Source organism: Bubalus bubalis, chromosome X, assembly GCF_019923935.1.
Source record: "Bubalus bubalis isolate 160015118507 breed Murrah chromosome X, NDDB_SH_1, whole genome shotgun sequence".
Taxonomy (NCBI): domain Eukaryota; kingdom Metazoa; phylum Chordata; class Mammalia; order Artiodactyla; family Bovidae; genus Bubalus; species Bubalus bubalis.
In genome coordinates this window covers 137,565,768-137,589,077 of record NC_059181.1, presented here as the reverse complement: position 1 = coordinate 137,589,077, position 23,310 = coordinate 137,565,768, and the positions used below count along the sequence as shown (strand labels likewise).

The window sequence follows — 23,310 nt, the reverse complement described above, 5'->3', positions numbered from 1 at the left end:
TACAGATAGAAGAACTAAGTTCAAAGAGATCAATTAAATATCCTATAGGTTTGGCAACCAGAAAGTGGTAGACTTCAAATTCCCTCTCAGTTGTTCAGCTCCTATGTCTAGTGTTCCCATAATTGTGCTCCATATCTTTACTTGATATTTTCCCTAGTGGTTTAGTTTTACTCCTATAAAATATGAATTAACAATATATACTTCTTGAGGTTACTTTAGAAATTAGTGATTATAGAATATCTTATGAAACTTCAATGAAGTATTTGTTATATAATTTGGCTTTGAAAGGTCCACTATGCACTAGTCTTTTCTCCAGGTTGTATCTTTTACATATGAATTGCAATAAAAACATCTCCTTATAGATAAAATCTTTACTCTGAATATGATATAAAAATTACTTTGCAGAAAGTATATTTTATTAGAATGGTGGTCCATCTCAAAAGCTAATGTTAAAATGTTTTAAAATATAGACAAGCTTTGCAAAATATTATGCTAATGATTTTAAATCTTAATGTCAAGTAGCTGTTTTCTACATATAGATGAATTATGAAAGTAAACTGAGACGAAAATTGAAAACTTAAATTAGGGAAGAAATATTAAAATTATTAAAGATCTGCTCAAAAATGTACATAGACTCAAAATATACCTGTGTTCAGGCTTTCAAAAAATAACTTCCACAATATAAAAACTTGGACAAAGACAAGATGATGAGTCTGTTTTTCTTCTAAATTATATGTGATTTGTTCCTAAGACCTGGTTTGAGAGTTTGAATTGTTTCTAGGTGCCAGTGAAGTTGTCTAATAAACCAAGGTATAATACAGTGTTTCTTGGATTTGAGTACAGTACCAATTAATTCCTATTATAAGGAAAACATTTTCACAGATACCCTCTTACTTAAAATATTTAAAAAATTTTAGAATTCTTGTACAGTCATAAAATAATCAGGACTGCAAAATCAATGCTATTCAAATCAACCTTACAACATTGAATAATACACTTTGGTGAAACAATGTCACTGACTACTTCAATTGAGTTTTTCACACCCATAATTCCTATCTATCTAGGCAGTAGCAAGATTTTTCTATTTAAACTTTTTCAGTACCTTCATTTCTCTGTACAAACTGTTATTTTTCCTTTTATTTAGTACAAATACATCATTTAGATATTCTTTATCTCTGTTCTTTTATTAGGTACCAGCAGTAAAAGTAATAGTACTTGATGACAATGCAGTAGTAAATATAGACAAAAACATGAGTACTGATATAATAAACCAATTCAACTCTGAGTGTTTACCCAGAGGGCACAGAAACACTAACTCAAAAAGATATCTGTACCCCCATGTTCACTGCAGCATTATTATAATGTTATTATTGTAATAACCAAGACATGGAAAAATCTAAGTGTCTGTCTTTGGATGAATGAATATGAAATTTGGATGAATGAAAATATGGAATATTATTCAGCTATTAAAATGAAGGAAATCCTGCCATTTGCAACAACATGAATGGACCTTTAGAGCATTATGCTAAGTCAGACAAAGAAAGACAAATAACTTGTGATCTCCCTTGTATGTGGAATCTTTAAAACATATGCACACTTCATAGATACAGAACACAGATTGGGGGAGGGGAGGACAAAATTGGGTGGAGGTGATCAAAAGGTACAAACTTCTAATTACAGAATAAGTCCTGGGGATGTAATATAGTGTGGTGTGACTACAATTAATAAGACTGTGCTGGGTATTTGAAAGTTGCTAAGAGAGCAGGGGGCTTCCCAGTGGTAAAAGAATCCTCCTGCCAATGCAGGAGATGCAGGTTCAATCAGTGGGTGGAGAAGATCCCCTGGAGTAGGAAGTGGCAACCAATTCCTGTATTCTTGCCTGAAAAATTCCGTGACAGAGGAGCCTGGCAGGCTACAGTCCATGGGGTTGAAAAGAATCAGAAACAACTGAGCACACGTGCTACTGCAAGAGAGTAGCTCTTAAAAGATCTCATCTCACACACACACACACACACACACACTCACAACAACTGTAGTGATAGATGTTAGACTTACTCTGGTGATCCTTTTGCAATATATACACGTGTCACATCAGAACTTAATGTCTCCCTGTTCTACCTTCTTTTTATCTACTCTGTAATCTTATGGCTTTGCTATTTGTTGGTGTCTTTCTTAGGTAGTCTTTCTCCATGTAGTGATTTCCATCACCACCAGGCTTATATCCTATCAGCTCATTATATGCCTAACAGCTTTATTCAGCTATAATTCACATAGTGTACAAGTCACCCATTTGAAGTGTGCAATTCAGTGATTTTAGTATATCCACGGTGCTGTGCAATTATCACCACAATCAATTTTAAAACATTTTCATCACCCTGTGAAGAAACCTCATATCCATTAGGAGTCACTCATTTACCCCCAATCCTCCCAGCTGTAAGCAACCACTACTTCACTTTCTGTTTTTATGAATTTTCCATTTCTGGAGATTTCATATAAATGAAATCATACAATATGTAGTCTTTCTCACTAGCTTCTTTCAGTTAGTATAATCTCAAGATCCATCCATCCATCCATTTTGTAGTATGTACCAGTACTTCATTCTTTCTATGACCATATTATTCCCTTGTATAGGTATATCACATTTTGTTTCTCCCTTAATCAGGCATTTGTGTCATTCACTTTTTTGCTGTTATCAATAGTACTGCTATGAATGTTCATCTACATGTTTTTGCGTGGACAAACGTGTTCAGTTCTCTCTTGCTAGTAGTGGAATTGCTGGGTTATGTGTTAACTTTTCGCCTTTTCATACTGTTCAGGGGGAAAAGGGGGAAGAGGGCAGCAGAGGATGAGATGGTTAGATAGCATCACTGACTCAGTGGACATGGATTTGAGCAAACTCCGGGAGATAGTGAAGGACAGGGAAGCCTGTTGTGCTACAGTCCATGTTGTTGCAAAAAGTTGGACACGACTTAGCTAAGGAAACAAGAACAAATGTTAATTTTAAGTCTTAAGTTTGTGACTGCCAAAGTTTTTTCCACAGTGTCTGCATCATTTTATATTCTTACCAGCAATATATGAAGGTTCCAGTTTCTCCATATGCTGGCCAACACGTTAATTAATCTGTTTTTAGTTACAACCATCCTAGTGAGTATGAAATGGCATCTTAATATTTTCAAGTATTTCATCTTGTAAAATGCACATAACATACAATTTACTATTGTAATTCTTTTAATCCACAGATTTTTTTTTTAATTTTTGTAGAATTAACTCTTAAAAGATAGCTGAATTTTAGATGTATAAGAGCTGAAACAAGAAATATATATATATATATATAAATTATAATTATTTATACATGCAGTCTCCAAAAACTGAATGGATTATGCTCCAAGAGGTCTTTCATTAGTCAGTTACTTGAAATTAATTTTCCCCCACATAAGACCAGTCTATTGAATTTGGGCATAGTATCCCTACCTGATGGAAAAGGCAGTGGCAGCCCACTCCAATACTCTTGCCTGGAAAATCCCATGGATGGAGGAGCCTGGTAGGCTGCAGTCCATGGGGTCGCTAGGAATCAGACACGACTGAGTGACTTCACTTTCACTTTTCCCTTTCATGCATTGGAGAAGGAAATGGCAACCCACTCCAGTGTTTTTGCCTGGAGAATCCCAGGGATGGGGAGTCTGGTGGGCTGCTGTCTGTGGGGTCGCACAGAGTCGGATACGACTGAAGCAACTTAGCAGCAGCAGCAGCATCCCTACCTGAGTCAGTAGCTGAGGTGGAGAGTTCTCTTCTGCTTATTTTGGTGTCAACTCTGGGTTGCAAAAAAAAAAAAAAAAAAAAAACTCTGGGTTGCAGAACAGGGATACCATTTGGAGTTGCTATTATAGGAATGCTAAGATACTCCATACATATTTTGCTAGATATTCCATTTCTCTAACAAATGACTTAATTTCTCATAGAATTCTTTGCCTTGCCACCAAAGCTCTGAAGGGATGATCTGAGAGTTTTTTGTGGTGATCGTTTTGGGGAGGCTTAACTGCTTTATTGGGTAACGTAGCTTTAGACTGAAGTTATGATTCTAATGGCATCTGAGAGTGTTTATGAACATACTGATTGAGGCTCCTTGGTGGCTGCTATTGGCCTCAGAAACTATCTCTGTAGTCATAGGCAGTAGATATGACTTGTTTATATAGACTACTTATACATTTAGTACTAATGTAGACCTTTTGTACCAAACAATGTTGTTTATGATTGTTTAATAAAAGGGTTCTGTTTGAATTTCAAAGGCTGTACAGTGGTGACTCTTAAAAAATACTTTCTATTCTTCATAGCAGTAGGTCCTTAATGCTGAGCAAGAATTGTCATGAATCTATCTACTTGACATATGCATTAACCTTAATTCTAGTTTAGGGACAAGCAATAACTATTCAAATAATTCAGTTCAGAGGTTTCAGTAGCCACACCTCAGAACTAGGGATTCACTAGAGAATTTTATAATGGTAATTCAGACATTTCTACCAGTTACTTCTTCTGGAGTTAGTTTTTTTTTCCTTTGATCTAATGATTAAAGGAAATGATTTGGAATTGGAAGAAGCAAGAAAGCTTGCTTTTGCTAGTCTGAGGATAAAGAAATATGTGGAGACTCAGTTAACTGTCTATCTTAATACTTTAGATTATTGATGTTTAAGTTTTAACTTTTTTAAATAGCTGAAAATTTTTTAAGCATACTTATCTTGTATGTAAAAAATATGGTATGTGCATGAGAATTCAGAACAGAAGTTACTGTTTTAAAAAACCAATTTAAATGTTTTTTGAAAATGTTTAAATATTTTAAAAAGCCCAAAGAAACATAGACATTAGGTCATAAACTTGTGAAAGTAAGTACTATGATTTAGCTATCAATATTTCCCCTAGAATTGAGCACATTATATTGAGTTCAGAAGGCAATGAGTAATTTTTTAATGAATTAATCTATGATAAAATGTGTCCAACTAGTTTTCTGTTCCTTTCAGTTAGCATTGGTAAGAGACCAAAAAAAGGCCTAAAAGTTTCTTTTGAATGCATTTTTAAAATAATATTATTTCTGAAGTGTGAAGAATAATAGTTAAAAATTAATGTTACTTACCATTTCAAACTCAGATTTACTAAAACATGTATTACAGGGTGATTACTCATTTTTATAGGATGCCTTTCAAAAATTATTTGTAATTAAATACTTTGTCAGAGTTCTTCAAGTAATAAATGCTATTTACATTCAGGATTTTATTTAAAATTTTTTCATTCATTCAGGAATGAACCAGTTATGAAAAGTGAGTAGTATGTATATATCAAACTCAAAAGGTAGACTGTTTATAGAGAAAAATATTTAATGTGTGAACATGTAACAAATCCACCCTAATAGTAAGTATCTTTACTTTGTAGGGCAGAAAACTAAGACCTAACTTGCTACCTTGTCTGGAGTCACACGGTGAGTTTCTGGAAATTTAAATTATACCCAAAGATTTTTGAAACCTGAATATCATGTTTCAGTATATTTGGTGTTACTTAAAGTGACTCATAAAATTGATTGATGTCATGTGTTAGTGCTTAGGTGACTCTGCAACTTGATGGACAACGACACCTCTTTTCAACCAAAAGGTAAGTATTGCTGCTGCAAGTGATACTAGTATTCTTGGCTCTTGTATTGATAACCTTGCTTCATGAGAAAATGTGAGAGACGGAGGTGGGCATATTGAAAAAAAAAATACAAAAAACCTCTTAAATTTATTGTAGTAATCTGTGTAGTTGCTAAGTCGTGTTTGACTCTTTGCAACCCCCATGGACTGTAGCCTGCCAGGCTCCCTGGTCCATGGGATTCTCCAGACAAGAATACTGGAGTGGGTTGCCATGTCCTCTTCCAGGATTGTAGTAATACTATAGTAAAAAAAAAACTACATACAATAAAAATGTCAATAAAATAGGAATAAGGTGTTTCTTCCTCATCTCCAGAGTTAACTATTATATATGTTTGGTATACATAATCACAAACTTTTTTCTATGTGTAGACACAAATATAAATTATTTCTAAATAAGATCATAGTATATATACTATTACGTGCCCTTAAAATTTTTTACTCATCAATCTATCTTGAATATAGTGATAGTGTCAGTACCCAGTTAATAAAAATGTGGAAGACTTACGTATCTATATATTAAGACCATGGTATTAGCACAGATATAATTTTTTTATTTTCAGTATACATGGGTCTCTCATTTTTTTAAATTTGGCATTCCCTGACTTTGCCTAGTTTCTTACCCCTTATATTACCATATGTTAAGTGCTTATTGCATATCCAATAGACTGCTGTGTGTAGGAGGAAATGTAAAGGAAGAAGAAACTATGTTCTTTACTCCCAAGGAGCTTACTTTGGAGTTAGACATGTACAATGATGTATGGCAGAAAAGAAACCAATATTATAAAGCAATTATCCTTCAATTAAAAATAAATAAATTTAAAAAAAGAAACAGTGAGGGACTTCCCTGGTGGTCCAGTAGTTAAGAATCAACTTGCCAATGCAGGGGACACAGGTTCGATCCCTGGTCCAGGAAAATGGGGACAGCTAAGATGGCTCACCCAAACTGTTGAAGCCTGGGCCCTCTAGGGCCCATGGTCTGCCACAAGTGAAGCCACCAAAATGAGAAGCCTGCTCACCACAACTAGAGAAAGCCCATGTGCAACAATGAAGACCCAGCACAGCCAAATAAATAAAATTGATTAGATTAAAAAATAAATGAAAGATAAATTTTAAATAGCATTATCTAATGTAAAAAAAGGATATCATCATCTAAGTCAGAACTCTGGAGTTATTAGTTTGTTTTGTTTTTATCTTTTCAGAGTTGTCACCCCATCCACATCTCACTTCATATATCTAGCTAAGAGTGAGAGAGCAAGCAATAGAGGAGGTGTGCATACTGGGCCTCTGTACTCCCTGTTTTTTTTTTTTTCTCACAACATCCACTTTCAATAGTTTAGTTGTTAGAAATAATTAATTCCATGTTTCTAAAATTTTGAAATACCACTGTCTCTTGAATCATCAGTTTTTGCCATTATCTAATGATTTTTCCATCAAGAAATAGCAGGATTTTAATTTTCTTACACTTAACCACCACCTAAGCATCTCCCAATGGCACCCCACTCCAGTACTCTTGCCTGGAGGGTCCCATGGACGGAGGAGCCTGGTAGACTGCAGTCCATGGTCGCTAAGAGTCGGACACGACTGAGCGACTTCACTTTCACTTTTCACTTTCATGCATTGGAGAAGGAAATGGCAACCCACTCCAGTGTTCTTGCCTGGAGAACTCTAGGGACAGGGGAGCCTGGTGGGCTGCCGTCTATGGGGTCGCACAGAGTCGGACACAACTGAAGTGACTTAGCAGCAGCAGTAAGCATCTCCCAATGTAGTTATTTCTCAATTTCTAGTTAAATCATATTTGATGTTTTTATTGTGATGCCCACATAACAAACATTGTTTGCTGATATATCCACCAAATTAAATTTTTTTGGTTTTTAAAATTCACTAAATTTTACTAGAATCTATAGCCAAGTCCTCTCACACCCTTCTGGCACCTCTTGATTTTCTACATGGTAAAACTTGTCAGATAATCTAACAATTTGATTGTGTGTGTGTGTATGTGTGTGCACGCGCGTGCATGCGTTTGGTCTCCTAGAGACATTCCTCCTGGGAGTAATGTTCAATTCTACTCTGGCTGGTTGCTCTGTAGACTTGAAAAAGCTATTGCCCTGGGACTTTCTTTGTCTTTGATTGTGTTGAATGTCATGTTTTCTGCATTCCGTTGTCTTCCTCCTTAAGTCTCATATTTTGATATGGTCTTCCTAAGAAAATAAGGGTGAATGGGAGGTAAATTTTGTGTGATGTTACTGGCCTTTATTCTTTTTTTTTTTTTGCTATCTAATGCACATCCATTTATTTTACAATTACAAAAGAAGTCACCCACCCTCTGCCCCATCCCCCCAAAACAGTCTCTTTTTACAAACACATAAAAACTAAAACCAAATGAAGATAGACAAGTTAATTTCAGTACAATTATTTTTAATGAAGCTGTCATAATTAGAGTTTAAATTTCTTACAAGTGACCAATGTCCAAGTGCTGTGCTTAGTCGCTCAGTCCAGTCCGACTCTTTGTGACACCATGGACTGTAGCCCACCAGGCTTCTCTGTCCCTGAGGATTCTCCAGGCAAGAATACTAGAGTGGGTTGCCATGCCCTCCTCCAGGGGATCTTCCCAACCCAGGGATTGAACCTGGGCCTCCCACATTGTAGGTGGATTCTTAGCGTCTGAGCCACCAGGGAAGCCCAATGTCCAAGTGACTTATAGGGAAATCCTGATTACAAGTTAGCAAATTCTAGTACAAAAATAGCCTGTGTGCTGGAATAGGCTTTCCTTTTACATAGGGACTTCCCTGATAGCTCAGTTGGTAAACAATCCGCCTGCAATGCAGGAGACACCGGTTAGATTCCTGGGTCAGGAAGATCCCCTGGAGAAGGAATAGGCTACCTACTCCAGTATTCTGGCCTGGAGAATCCCATGGACTGTACAGTCTGTGGGGTTGCAAGGAGTCAGACACGACTGAGCGACTTTCACTTACATAGGCCTCAGGTTAGTCTACATAATCCCCTAATGTCTCGGGGTTTTTTTCTTCACAAATGGTTCATTCATCATAGCTGAAGCAGTCTGGCACCCCTGATGGTGTCTGGGCTGGGTCTGCCTGGGCCCATGCTGAAGACAGCAGGCCTGGGCATGCATCACTGGTCTGGGGGAAGCAGGGCAGAGACCCAACTCCACTCCAAGCCCTGGAAGGAGGGAAGAGTTGTGGGCAGAGCTGCCTAGGACAGGGGCTCTGTGCAGGACAGCCCACCTCCTGTGGCCTTGGTGGCCAGTACAGCCCTGCCCTCTGTGTGCACGGAGGAAGTGGGCAGGCTACTTGTCCGTAAGGAGATTGAGCTTCTCCTGGCACTCAGTGAACAGGTGCTGGAAGCAGAAGTTCTGTGGACGCCCACTGACTTCAGTGAAACTGATCCAGCCCCAGTAAGACCTTGCACTATTTCTGGGAGTTGGTATTCAAACCCTTTGTTCACGAGGTAATGCGCGCAAGAGGAGGTACTGTGAGAGAGGGGGTACCATGAGAGGGGGGAAGGGTATCACGAGAGAGGAGATACTACGAGAGAGAACGTATGGTGGGAGAGCGGGAACCAAGTGTAGAGGTGGTACTGTATGAGAGGACATTACTGTGCATAGCGGAGCGAGTGGCGGTACTATAAGAGGGGTGTACTGCGAGAGAGGTGGGTACCGTGAGAGGACATACTGCGCGAGAGTGGGTACCGCGTGTAGAGACAGTACCGTGTGAGAGGACATACTGCGCATAGGCCAGTGGGGCTTTTGCAAGAAGGGGGGGTACCTAGAGGGGGGGAGGGGTAGCGTGAGGGGGGGAGGGGTAGCGCGTGAGAGGAGATACCGCAAGAGAGAACATACCGTGCGAGAGTGGGAATCAATTATAGAGGCGGTACCGCGTGAGGACATACTGCGCATAGCAGAGCCAGTGGCGGTACCACAGAAGAGGGGTATACTGCGAGAGAGGTGGGTATAGCGAGAGAGGATGTACCGCGAGACAGCGGTACCACGTGTAGAGGCAGTACCCTGTGAGAGGACCTCCTGCGCATAGGTCAGGGGTGCTATTGTGGGCGGTGGGGGGGGGGGGGAATAGCACGAGGTGGGGGAGGGGGAGGGCGAGAGGAGATACCGCGAGAGAGAACGCACCGTGCGAGAGCGGGAATCAATTATAGAGGCGGTACCACATGAGAGGACATACTGCGCATAGCAGGGCCAGTGGCGGTACCGCAGAAGAGGGGTATACTGCGAGAGAGGTGGGTATAGCGAGAGAGGATGTACCGCGAGACAGCGGTACCACGTGTAGAGGCAGTACCGTGTGAGGACATCCTGCGCATAGGTCAGGGGTGCTATTGCGGGCGGTGGGGGGGGGGGGGATAGCACGAGGTGGGGGAGGGGGAGGGCGAGAGGAGATACCGCGAGAGAGAACGCACCGTGCGAGAGTGGGAATCAATTATAGAGGCGGTACCGCGTGAGGACATACTGCGCATAGCAGAGCCAGTGGCGGTACCACAGAAGAGGGGTGTACTGCGAGAGAGGTGGGTATAGCGAGAGAGGATGTACCGCGAGACAGCGGTACCACGTGTAGAGGCAGTACCGTGTGAGAGGACCTCTTGCGCATAGGTCAGGGGTGCTATTGCGGGCGGTGGGGGGGGGGAATAGCACGAGGTGGGGGAGGGGGAGGGCGAGAGGAGATACCGCGAGAGAGAACGCACCGTGCGAGAGCGGGAATCAATTGTAGACGCAGTACCACGTGAGAGGACATACTGCGCAGGGGAGGGGGAGGGCGAGAGGAGATACCGCGAGAGAGAACGCACCGTGCGAGAGTGGGAACCAATTGTAGAGGCGGAACCACGTGAGAGGACATACTGCGCATAGCAGGGCCAGTGGCGGTACCGCAAAAGAGGGGTATACTGCGAGAGAGGTGGGTATAGCGAGAGAGGATGTACCGCGAGACAGCGGTACCACGTGTAGAGGCAGTACCGTGTGACAGGACCTCCTGCGCATAGGTCAGGGGTGCTATTGCGGGCGGTGGGGGGGGGAGGGAAATAGCACGAGGTGGGGGAGGGGGAGGGCGAGAGGAGATACCGCGAGAGAGAACGCACCGTGCGAGAGCGGGAACCAATTATAGAGGCGGTACCACGTGAGAGGACATACTGCGCATAGCAGAGCCAGTGGCAGTACCACAAAAGTGGTGTACTGCGACAGAGGATGTACTGCGCGACAGCGGGACCGCGTGTAGAGGCAGTACCGTGTGAGGAGGAAGTACTGTCTAAGAGGACATGTGCGCACAGATCAGTGGTGCCATTGCGAGGAGGGGGGAACCACGAGGGAGGGAGCAGTAGCGTGAGGTGGGGGAGGGGTAGCGTGAGGAGATACCGCGAGAGAGAACGCACGGTGCGAGAGCGGGAATCAATTGTAGAGGCAGTACCGTGTGAGGACATACTGCGCATAGCAGAGCCAGTGGCGGTACCACAAAAGAGGGGTGTACTGTGAGAGAGGTGGGTATAACAAGAGAGGATGTACCGCGAGACAGCGGTACCACATGTAGAGGCAGTTCCCTGTGAGAGGACATCCTGCGCATAGGTCAGGGGTGCTATTGCGGGCGGTGGGGGGGGGGGGAATAGCACGAGGTGGGGGAGGGGGGGGCGAGAGGAGATACCGCGAGAGAGAACGCACCGTGCGAGAGCGGGAATCAATTGTAGAAGTGTTACCACGTGAGAGGACATACTGCGCAGGGGAGGGGGAGGGCGAGAGGAGATACCGCGAGAGAGAACGCACCGTGCGAGAGCGGGAACCAATTATAGAGGCGGTACCACGTGAGAGGACATACTGCGCATAGCAGGGCCAGTGGCGGTACCGCAGAAGAGGGGTATACTGCGAGAGAGGTGGGTATAGCGAGAGAGGATGTACCGCGAGACAGCGGTACCACGTGTAGAGGCAGTACCGTGTGAGAGGACCTCCTGCGCATAGGTCAGGGGTGCTATTGCGGGCGGTGGGGGGGGAATAGCACGAGGTGGGGGAGGGGGAGGGCGAGAGGAGATACCGCGAGAGAGAACGCACCGTGCGAGAGCGGGAACCAATTATAGAGGCGGTACCACGTGAGAGGACATACTGCGCATAGCAGAGCCAGTGGCAGTACCACAAAAGTGGTGTACTGCGACAGAGGATGTACTGCGCGACAGCGGGACCGCGTGTAGAGGCAGTACCGTGTGAGGAGGCAGTACTGTGTGAGAGGACATGTGCGCATAGATCAGTGGAGCCATTGTGAGGAGGGGGGAACCACGAGGGAGGGAGCAGTAGCGTGAGGTGGGGGAGGGGTAGCGTGAGGAGATACCGCGAGAGAGAACGCACGGTGCGAGAGCGGGAATCAATTGTAGAGGCAGTACCGCGTGAGGACATACTGCGCACAGCAGAGCCAGTGGCGGTACCACAGAAGAGGGGTGTACTGTGAGAGAGGTGGGTATAGCGAGAGAGGATGTACCGCGAGACAGCGGTACCACATGTAGAGGCAGTTCCCTGTGAGAGGACATCCTGCGCATAGGTCAGGGGTGCTATTGCGGGCGGTGGGGGGGGGAATAGCACGAGGTGGGGGAGGGGGAGGGCGAGAGGAGATACCGCGAGAGAGAACGCACCGTGCGAGAGCGGGAATCAATTGTAGAAGTGTTACCACGTGAGAGGACATACTGCGCAGGGGAGGGGGAGGGCGAGAGGAGATACCGCGACAGAGAACGCACCGTGCGAGAGCGGGAACCAATTATAGAGGCGGTACCACGTGAGAGGACATACTGCGCATAGCAGAGCCAGTGGCAGTACCACAAAAGTGGTGTACTGCGACAGAGGATGTACTGCGCGACAGCGGGACCGCGTGTAGAGGCAGTACCGTGTGAGGAGGCAGTACTGTGTGAGAGGACATGTGCGCACAGATCAGTGGTGCCATTGTGAGGAGGGGGGAACCACGAGGGAGGGAGCAGTAGCGTGAGGTGGGGGAGGGGTAGCGTGAGGAGATACCGCGAGAGAGAACGCACGGTGCGAGAGCGGGAATCAATTATAGAGGCGGTACCGCGTGAGGACATACTGCGCATAGCAGAGCCAGTGGCGGTACCACAAAAGAGGGGTGTACTGCGAGAGAGGTGGGTATAGTGAGAGAGGATGTACCGCGAGACAGCGGTACCACGTGTAGAGGCAGTACCGTGTGAGAGGACCTCCTGCGCATAGGTCAGGGGTGCTATTGCGGGCGGTGGGGGGGGGAATAGCACGAGGTGGGGGAGGGGGAGGGCGAGAGGAGATACCGCGAGAGAGAACGCACCGTGCGAGAGCGGGAATCAATTGTAGAGGCGGTACCACGTGAGAGGACATACTGCGCAGGGGAGGGGGAGGGCGAGAGGAGATACCGCGAGAGAGAACGCACCGTGCGAGAGCGGGAATCAATTGTAGAGGCGGTACCACGTGAGAGGACATACTGCGCAGGGGAGGGGGAGGGCGAGAGGAGATACCGCGAGAGAGAACGCACCGTGCGAGAGCGGGAACCAATTGTAGAGGCGGAACCACGTGAGAGGACATAACTGCGCATAGCAGGGCCAGTGGCAGTACCGCAAAAGAGGGGTATACTGCGAGAGAGGTGGGTATAGCGAGAGAGGATGTACCGTGAGACAGCGGTACCACGTGTAGAGGCAGTACCGTGTGAGAGGACCTCTTGCGCATAGGTCAGGGGTGCTATTGCGGGCGGTGGGAGGGGGGGAATAGCACGAGGTGGAGGAGGGGGAGGGCGAGAGGAGATACCGCGAGAGAGAACGCACCGTGCGAGAGCGGGAATCAATTGTAGAGGCGGTACCACGTGAGAGGACATACTGCGCAGGGGAGGGGGAGGGCGAGAGGAGATACCGCGAGAGAGAACGCACCGTGCGAGAGTGGGAACCAATTGTAGAGGCGGAACCACGTGAGAGGACATACTGCGCATAGCAGGGCCAGTGGCGGTACCGCAAAAGAGGGGTATACTGCGAGAGAGGTGGGTATAGCGAGAGAGGATGTACCGCGAGACAGCGGTACCACGTGTAGAGGCAGTACCGTGTGAGAGGACCTCCTGCGCATAGGTCAGGGGTGCTATTGCGGGCGGTGGGGGGGGGGGAAATAGCACGAGGTGGGGGAGGGGGAGGGCGAGAGAGAACGCACCGTGCGAGAGCGGGAACCAATTATAGAGGCGGTACCACGTGAGAGGACATACTGCGCATAGCAGAGCCAGTGGCAGTACCACAAAAGTGGTGTACTGCGACAGAGGATGTACTGCGCGACAGCGGGACCGCGTGTAGAGGCAGTACCGTGTGAGGAGGCAGTACTGTGTGAGAGGACATGTGCGCATAGATCAGTGGTGCCATTGCGAGGAGGGGGGAACCATGAGGGAGGGAGCAGTAGCGTGAGGTGGGGGAGGGGTAGCGTGAGGAGATACCGCGAGAGAGAACGCATGGTGCGAGAGCGGGAATCAATTGTAGAGGCAGTACCGCGTGAGGACATACTGCGCATAGCAGAGCCAGTGGCGGTACCACAAAAGAGGGGTGTACTGTGAGAGAGGTGGGTATAGCGAGAGAGGATGTACCGCGAGACAGCGGTACCACATGTAGAGGCAGTTCCCTGTGAGAGGACCTCCTGCGCATAGGTCAGGGGTGCTATTGCGGGCGGTGGGGGGGGGGGAATAGCACGAGGTGGGGGAGGGGAGGGCGAGAGGAGATACCGCGAGAGAGAACGCACCGTGCGAGAGCGGGAGTCAATTGTAGAAGTGTTACCACGTGAGAGGACATACTGCGCAGGGGAGGGGGAGGGCAAGAGGAGATACCGCGAGAGAGAACGCACCGTGCGAGAGCGGGAATCAATTGTAGAGGCGGTACCACGTGAGAGGACATACTGCGCAGGGGAGGGGGAGGGCGAGAGGAGATACCGCGAGAGAGAACGCACCGTGCGAGAGTGGGAACCAATTGTAGAGGCGGAACCACGTGAGAGGACATACTGCGCATAGCAGGGCCAGTGGCGGTACCGCAAAAGAGGGGTATACTGCGAGAGAGGTGGGTATAGCGAGAGAGGATGTACCGCGAGACAGCGGTACCACGTGTAGAGGCAGTACCGTGTGAGAGGACCTCCTGCGCATAGGTCAGGGGTGCTATTGCGGGCGGTGGGGGGGGGAAATAGCACGAGGTGGGGGAGGGGGAGGGCGAGAGGAGATACTGCGAGAGAGAACGCACCGTGCGAGAGCGGGAACCAATTATAGAGGCGGTACCACGTGAGAGGACATACTGCACATAGCAGAGCCAGTGGCAGTACCACAAAAGTGGTGTACTGCGACAGAGGATGTACTGCGCGACAGCGGGACCGCGTGTAGAGGCAGTACCGTGTGAGGAGGCAGTACTGTGTGAGAGGACATGTGCGCATAGATCAGTGGTGCCATTGCGAGGAGGGGGGAACCACGAGGGAGGGAGCAGTAGCGTGAGGTGGGGGAGGGGTAGCGTGAGGAGATACCGCGAGAGAGAACGCACGGTGCGAGAGCGGGAATCAATTGTAGAGGCAGTACCGCGTGAGGACATACTGCGCATAGCAGAGCCAGTGGCGGTACCACAAAAGAGGGGTGTACTGTGAGAGAGGTGGGTATAGCGAGAGAGGATGTACCACGAGACAGCGGTACCACATGTAGAGGCAGTTCCCTGTGAGAGGACATCCTGCGCATAGGTCAGGGGTGCTATTGCGGGCGGTGGGGGGGGGGGAATAGCACGAGGTGGGGGAGGGGGGGCGAGAGGAGATACCGCGAGAGAGAACGCACCGTGCGAGAGCGGGAATCAATTGTAGAAGTGTTACCACGTGAGAGGACATACTGCGCAGGGGAGGGGGAGGGCGAGAGGAGATACCGCGAGAGAGAACGCACCGTGCGAGAGCGGGAACCAATTGTAGAGGCGGTACCGCGTGAGAGGACATACTGCGCATAGCAGGGCCAGTGGCGGTACCACAAAAGAGGGGTGTACTGTGAGAGAGGTGGGTATAGCGAGAGAGGATGTACCGCGAGACAGCGGTACCACATGTAGAGGCAGTTCCCTGTGAGAGGACATCCTGCGCATAGGTCAGGGGTGCTATTGCGGGCGGTGGGGGGGGGGGAATAACACGAGGTGGGGGAGGGGGAGGGCGAGAGGAGATACCGCGAGAGAGAAGGCACCGTGCGAGAGCGGGAATCAATTGTAGAGGCGGTACCGCATGAGAGGACATACTGCGCATAGCAGGGCCAGTGGCGGTACCGCAGAAGAGGGGTATACTGCGAGAGAGGTGGGTATAGTGAGAGAGGATGTACCGCGAGACAGCGGTACCACGTGTAGAGGCAGTACCGTGTGAGAGGACATCCTGCGCATAGGTCAGGGGTGCTATTGCGGTTGGTGGGGAGGGGGGAATAGCACGAGGTGGGGGAGGGGGGGGCGAGAGGAGATACCGCGAGAGAGAACGCACCGTGCGAGAGCGGGAATCAATTGTAGACGCAGTACCACGTGAGAGGACATACTGCGCAGGGGAGGGGGAGGGCGAGAGGAGATACCGCGAGATAGAACGCACCGTGCGAGAGCGGGAATCAATTGTAGACGCAGTACCACGTGAGAGGACATACTGCGCAGGGGAGGGGGAGGGCGAGAGGAGATACCGCGAGATAGAACGCACCGTGCGAGAGCGGGAATCAATTGTAGACGCGGTACCACGTGAGAGGACATACTGCGCAGGGGAGGGGGAGGGCGAGAGGAGATACCGCGAGAGAGAACGCACCGTGCGAGAGCGGGAATCAATTGTAGATGCGGTACCGCGTGAGGACATACTGCGCATAGCAGGGCCAGTGGCGGTACCACAAAAGGGGTGTACTGCGAGAGAGGATGTACTGCGCGACAGCGGGACCGCGTGTAGAGGCAGTACCATGTGAAGAGGACATGTGCGCATAGATCAGTGGTGGCATTGCGGAGAGGGGGGGAACCAGGAGGGAGGGAGGGGTAGCGCCAGGTGGGGGAGGGGTAGCGTGAGGAGATATCATGAGAGAGAAAGTACCGTGCGAGAGCAGGAACCAATTATAGAGGCAGTACCACGTGAGAGGACATACTGCGCATAGCAGGGCCAGTGGCGGTACCGCAGAAGAGGGGTATACTGCGAGAGAGTTGGGTATAGCGAGAGAGGATGTACCGCGAGACAGCGGTACCACGTGTAGAGGCAGTACCATGTGAGAGGAAATCCTGCGCATAGGCTAGTGGTGCTATTGCGCGGGGGGGGGGGGGGGGCAGGTAGGGAACCACGAGGGAGGGAGGGGTAGCGCGAGAGAGAACGTACCGTGCGAGAGTGGGAACCCCGTGTAGAGGCGGTTCGGTGTGAGGACATATTGCACTTAACAGAGCTAGTGACGGTACTTAAGGGTGGAGTGAAGGATTAGTGCAGCTGTGACATGACTGTCCAGGTAGGCTAGGGTGGTCTCTTAAAGCCCCATGTAAGGCACGGAGAAGAGCTAGACCGCCTGACTCCCCAGCAGGTGGAGGCGCGGCCCTGGCCTGTGGCTAACGGTCGGTAGTAGCACAGCATGGCGTCCAGGGCCGGCAGGCAGCTCCTGAAGTCTGCGCACTGGCGCAGTGAGTCCTGTTTGTCAGAGACAAGGTTCCACACGGACAGCGACAGGATGAAGTAGTAGGCCTTGCTCTCCAACAGGTTCATCACGGGAATCTCGTGCTGCATCAGCAAGACCTGAGACACCAATATGTCGCTTCCTGCCGGGATGGAGCAGAGCGACTCCTCGTTGCTAATCTTTATTTATTTTTTTTTAATTCTTGATGAAAGAGTATATAATTTTATGCTTGACAAAAATTGTGTCTGGGTATAGAATGCTAAATTGAAAAACTATTTTTACTAAGATTTTTGAAATCACTTTTCTAACGTTCTCCTCTCTCAGATTTTAGGATATTCTGTTTATCTCCAGCATTTTGAAATTTCATGACTTGTCCATCTACTGTAGGTTTTTTCTTGATTATTGTGCTAGGTGCTAGTGGGTCCTTATATTTGGAGAATTTATGTCTTTCAGAACTGGGAATTTTTTTCCTGTATTTTTCCTTTTATTATGTTCCCTGTCCTTTTTTTTTTTTTTTTTTTTTTTCTGGGACTTCTATTAGGTGAATTGTAGTTTTGAAATGATTTATCGCAATTTTTATTCTTTATTTAGTATAGGTATATTTTTTGTCTTTTAGTTCCACTTATGGGCTATTTGGGGCTTCCCGGGTGGCTCAGCAGTGAAGAATCCGCCTACACTGTGGGAGCCACTGGAGAAATACCCTGGAGGAGGGCAAGGCAACCCCCTCCAGTATTCTTGCCGGGAGCATCCTTGGAACAGAGGAACCTGGGAGGCTACTGTCCATAGGGTCACAAAGAGTCGGACATGATTGAAGCGATTTAGCACTGCACTGTGTGTGCATGTGCTGACAGCATGGGATATTTACTCAATTTTGGCACTTTATTTTTCTTCACTGAATTTTGGCTATTTTGTTTTTAATCTTTTAGCTTTGTGAATATTAATTTTCATGGCATTCCTGTCTTACACCTTTAAAATGTTAATTATAATCTCTAATTTTTTTATTGTTTTCAGTATTACCTGTGTTTTAATATCCTTTGATCTGTTTTATTGCTTTGGTCTTTCACACTGGAGATTTTAATCATACTTCTGGTGCTTATTGGGTGTCTGTCCAATATTTAAAAAGGAGACACTAAGGTGCCTCCTGGTAGGTCTTTGTGATTGGTCAGCACTTACAGACTGGTGGTACCCACAATACGTTCTTTACTTAGTTTTTTCAAGTGAGAAATGCTACATAGGGATGGAATAAGCCTCACTTGATTATCTTATTTTTGTTCCAGCACTTCATCCCTGTGTTGCCCTGTGCCTAGTATCCCTGAATCTGGTTCAGTTTTCCTAGTATCTCTCTCACCTGTTGCTGCTGCTTCTCAGTTTATCTCCCTTTTGTTACTATAATACAGAAGTGTCTGGGGTTTTTTTTCAGATAAGAGTTAGGTACCCTCTTTTGTGAATATAATTGTATTCTAGCAATAAAATTAAAACTCACTTTGACTGGATTTGATTGTTTCTAAAATTTATTAGCCACTAAATAACTACTGTCATCTATTATCTTCCTAGCTAGCTTAATTTTACTAGTTTTAGATCTTAGAGATTGGGTTCTGAGTTTCATACTTTTGTTACCATTTCTGACTTTTAAAATGTCAGTTCAATAATTGCTATTAGATTTAGTAAAGAACATCTTAAATATCATACTATGGATTACAAGAAAATATTTAGAAAAATAAAATTGGATTCTCTTTTTTAAAATTAGATAGTTCCAAAATGGCAGAACTGTTTATGGAATGTGAAGAAGAGGAGTTGGAACCGTGGCAGAAGAAAGAAGAAACACCACAGGAAGAGGATGATGAGCTGATCTTTGTTGGAGCAGTACCAGGTTCAAAATCACCCACTTCAAGTAAGCATTTATTTTCAGTGAAGCGAAGTTTTAACATGTTGTTTCTAGTGGAAAATGTGGGACTGTCTTATATGTCCTTGCTATACTATAAGGTGCTGGACGTGAGAGGAGAGTATAGTGGTCAGTAACAATTTGTGAGAATCAGAAGGAGAATATGGTTAGGAACTTGAAAAAGGAGGTGTGAGAGGTAAAAATACATGAGAGAAAAGGTAACTGAGTTACCTAAACGTTAAGATTGCCTAACAGCATTGTAGACCTTTTGAGATTAGAAATCATAATTTTATTGGAGCCAAGTCATCTATTTACCTGTTTATTTGTTAATATTTCTTTTTTTCCTTAAGCCTAAATGTACCTAGAAAAGGAAGTATTGGAATGCTTTGTTTAAAACATCAGACTACTAAATAAGTTTGTGTTAGTCTCTGATGGAGTTTCTGACACCCAGTCAACTGCCTCATCAGTGTTTTCTTGCTTCATGTCTACAAAATATAAAGGCTCTGGTTTGTATATCAACATGAGCAGTAGCTTCTGGCCACACCCATCTTTCAGCAAGTCCTGATTATATTCATGAAGAATATACAGTGGCTTGATTTTCAGCCAGTATACTAGGATGATGCAGGCAGTCAGCACACTTAATCCTCATGGCTCTGGGAGAATGTCAGATACCTTTGTGGATTTCTGTTAATTAGATTTGATGTTGTTATAATGTAAAAGTGAAGATATTAATGACACTTGTTAAATGTCCAATCAATTCCCTGGTGGCTCAGAAAGTAAAGAATCTGCCTGCAATGCAGGAAACCTGGATTTGGTCCTTGGGTTGGGAAGATAGATTCTCCTGGAGAAGGGAATGGCAATCCACTACTCCAGTATTCCTGTCCAGAGAATTCCATGGAAAGAGGAGCCTGGTGGGATATACAGTCTATGAGTGAGTGAGTGAAGTCGGTCTAGTCCAACTCTTTGCGACCCCATGGACTGTAACCTACCAGGTTCCTTCGTCCATGGGATTTTCCAGGCAAGAATACTGGAGTGTGTTGCCATTTCCTTCTGCAGGAGATCTTCCCGACCCAGGGATTGAACCCCGGTCTCCTGCACTGTAGGCAGACGCTTTACCATCTGAGCCACCAGGGAAGTCCAAACAGTCCATGGGGTCACTACAAAGAGTCGGACACAACTGAGTGGCTAATGCTAAAACTAACAACAACAAAAAGTCTAATTAGGATTGTGTAAAATTCAGAGGAACAACATATTTAGTTTTAGTGGCGAATGAAGGAACAGAGTCTTTCTCATATGTAATTCTGTTAAGCCAGGAGAATTTACCGAAGAATGTAGCCATCATACCAATATTTTATTATGGCTGTGCATATTAGTGTGGTTTAGAGAAAGATTAATTTTCTGAAAGCCTAGTTCTTGTTTCTCTGTCTCTAAACTTGGAATAGCACTTCTATTCAGTTATCAAAGGTAGAATAATTTAGTTTAATTCTTAGTATCATTTCCTGTGGCAAACTGAGAGATGCTAAGTGAAGTGCCACTTCAATGAAGTAGGCATGTTGATATATTTGCTGCTGATAGAGGAGCAGGATATTAAATTATCTTAATGTTTCCTAGTCACTGATGATTTTTATATTGAAGTATTAACCATAGTTAAAAGTTACTCAAATCATCTTATTGACATTGGATATATATCAATTGGAAATAACTGTTACTCAGCTAGAATAATGTGTATTAGATAATATGTATTAGTAGTGATTCTGTCAAAAAGAAATTTGACCCTGGTGAAATTTCTTTTCTAAATAACCCAGAATTTAAATGATTCTATTAGTGTCTTATGTATGAGTCATAAAATATTTTAGCATATGGAAATGAGCTAAATATTTTAAAAGAAACTACTATAAAAGGGGGAATAAAAACTTGTGTTTGATGGACTACAGTCACCAAAAAGTACTATAGAAATTCTTTAATGGCTTGGATAAATATACGTGTCTTGAATTTCTAAATGAAAACAATACCAACTTATTTGAATGAACAGATTTTTCTTCTAAAAGACTTTTGTAGTGCTTACTCATAGAGCACTTCATATGCTAAAACAGCCCTACTTTTGTGTGAGTATACAATTATTTTATGAGATCTAGTTATTTTATACTAGGAGTGGAAAAGGTAAATTTTTTGATGTCTTATGGGATTTTTTTTCTGCTTTGTACCTTCTCTTGACTAGCAATTTTAGGTAAATCTCTACTCTTCCAAATTTTCATTTGATTCCTCAATAACCTAGAAGTTATGGGTTCACATGCATACAACAGTGAGCAATCTTAGACTGATCCAGAAGATCATGTCAGGCTCAAATTGACTTTTGGTGTAGTGAGTAGATATGAGATACTTTTATAAACTCTAGATTCAATTTAGTCTCTGATGGTATCCCTGTCAGTAGTCAAGAGCAGTGGTACAGATAATCCATCAGCTTGCCCATGATGAAACTTGCAGGCTTTCAGGGGTGTGAATGTGACATGGAGTTTGGGAAAGGGCTTGATTTCAAGTCACAGTAACCCAAGTCGGTATACAACCTTGTCAACCATTAAAAGAAAGCAATATGCTTCAAGTATTGCTTATATATAGATTTTTGGGGGGAAAGTTTTTCTATTATCATAATATATACTTTCACTGAAATAAATTTTTAAATAAAGATAATTTTCATAGATATTGTGAACAGGGGTAATCCCAGCTCATCTTCAAAGGAAATAAAGAATGAGACAGAGTCAAGGTATAGTATTGTATTACTTTAAAATTAAAGTAAAATATCATGGTAGAATTGTTGTGTAGAAAAATAGTATTTGTGTAATTTTAAAATACAGGTATTGCTGATGCTTTCATGCCTTTAGGTGAACTCGACGAAGACTCTTCAAGTCCAGAGGCTGCCTTTCCTAGATTTCATCCTGAGTCTCAATCTTCAAGTCCAGAGGCTGCCTTTCCTAGATTTCATCCTGAGTCTAGGTCTTCATATAACTCTGATATGGTTCAGAACGTGTCTAAACCTGTAAGTGTTTTTAAAACTACACAATTAGCACAGGGACACAATAGATGTTATAATACCCAGTTAGAATTGTGGACTATCATAGCTAGTCATCATCCCAGTAGAAACATAATCACTGTCAGAAAATGTCACCATTTTTATGATAGTGCAACTGATACCAAAATAATAGCATCAGAAACTATTCAACCTGTCAATAAATCACATAGTATGCTTAAATTGGTATAATATTGAAAACTATGCTATCTAAAAGTATAATCAGTAATGAATATTGCATAATGGCAAAATTCTTAAGATAGTAAGCTGAACTGGATATTCTTAATTGGGAAGATTACCTGTTTATTTTGAAAACATATTTGCATATGTTTTTAAACTTTTAACTGAAATAATCGATAATGGTAATATTTAACATTTGTTAGTCTGTCAGTATGGTTAAGTCTTAGTTCTAAATGCTGTATATAAATTAATCTGTTTTAATTCTTACAACTTCCTTATGAGGTAAGCACAGTTATTTCCCCCATTTTATAGTTGAAACTGAGGCTCAGAGAGTCTAAATGATTCATCATGGCTGGTAATGATGGATCTGGGATTTCAATCCAGGTTAACCCAAAGTTTTTAAAATATGCACATCCATACATGCATTTAAGTATATACTGGTGCCTCAAACAGTAAAGAATCTGCCTGTAATGCAGGAGACCCGAGTTCCATCCCTTGGTTGGAAAGATCCCCTGGAGAAGGGAATGGCAACCAACTCCACTATTCTTGCCTAGAGAATTCTGTGGACAGAGGAGCCTGATGGGATACAGTCCACGGGATCACAGAGGGTCAGACCCAACTGCACAACTAACACTTCTACTTTCATACGTACATATAAGTATATGCTTTTAAAAACAGAAGCATCTTAGAGTAGTGATGTATTTCACAGACCACTGGGGTTCCCTGGGACTCTTTCAGGAGGCCTGTGAGGTCAAAACCGTTGTCTTAGTAACACTAAGACCTTTGCCCTTTTTACTCTGTCAACATTTGTGCTAGTGGTGTAAAGGCAATGCACCTGAAACTGCTGGTGGCTTAATATGAATCAAGGCAGTGATACCCAACTGTACTAGTAGTTTTCGG

At 44.9% G+C, this 23,310-nt stretch overlaps 1 protein-coding gene across 8 annotated transcripts in view; it reads left to right on the top strand.

Annotated features, from left to right (window-relative positions):
• ZNF280C (zinc finger protein 280C) overlaps positions 1 to 23,310 on the top strand; it is a 67,415-nt gene that overhangs the window by 3,116 nt on the left and 40,989 nt on the right. For 5 of the 8 annotated variants that reach the window (XM_044936555.1, XM_025275967.2, XM_044936556.1 and 2 more), the window contains 4 exons: positions 5,422 to 5,467; positions 5,584 to 5,637; positions 19,032 to 19,175; positions 22,046 to 22,200. In XM_044936555.1, coding sequence (XP_044792490.1) covers positions 5,607 to 5,637; positions 19,032 to 19,175; positions 22,046 to 22,200 — 330 coding nt within the window. In that variant the 5' untranslated portion in view covers positions 5,422 to 5,467; positions 5,584 to 5,606. Of the gene's footprint in view, positions 1 to 5,421; positions 5,468 to 5,583; positions 5,638 to 16,423; positions 16,610 to 19,031; positions 19,176 to 22,045; positions 22,201 to 23,310 lie in introns of those variants that run through there. The other 3 variants (XM_025275969.2, XM_025275970.2, XM_025275974.2) reach the window with 2 other exon arrangements.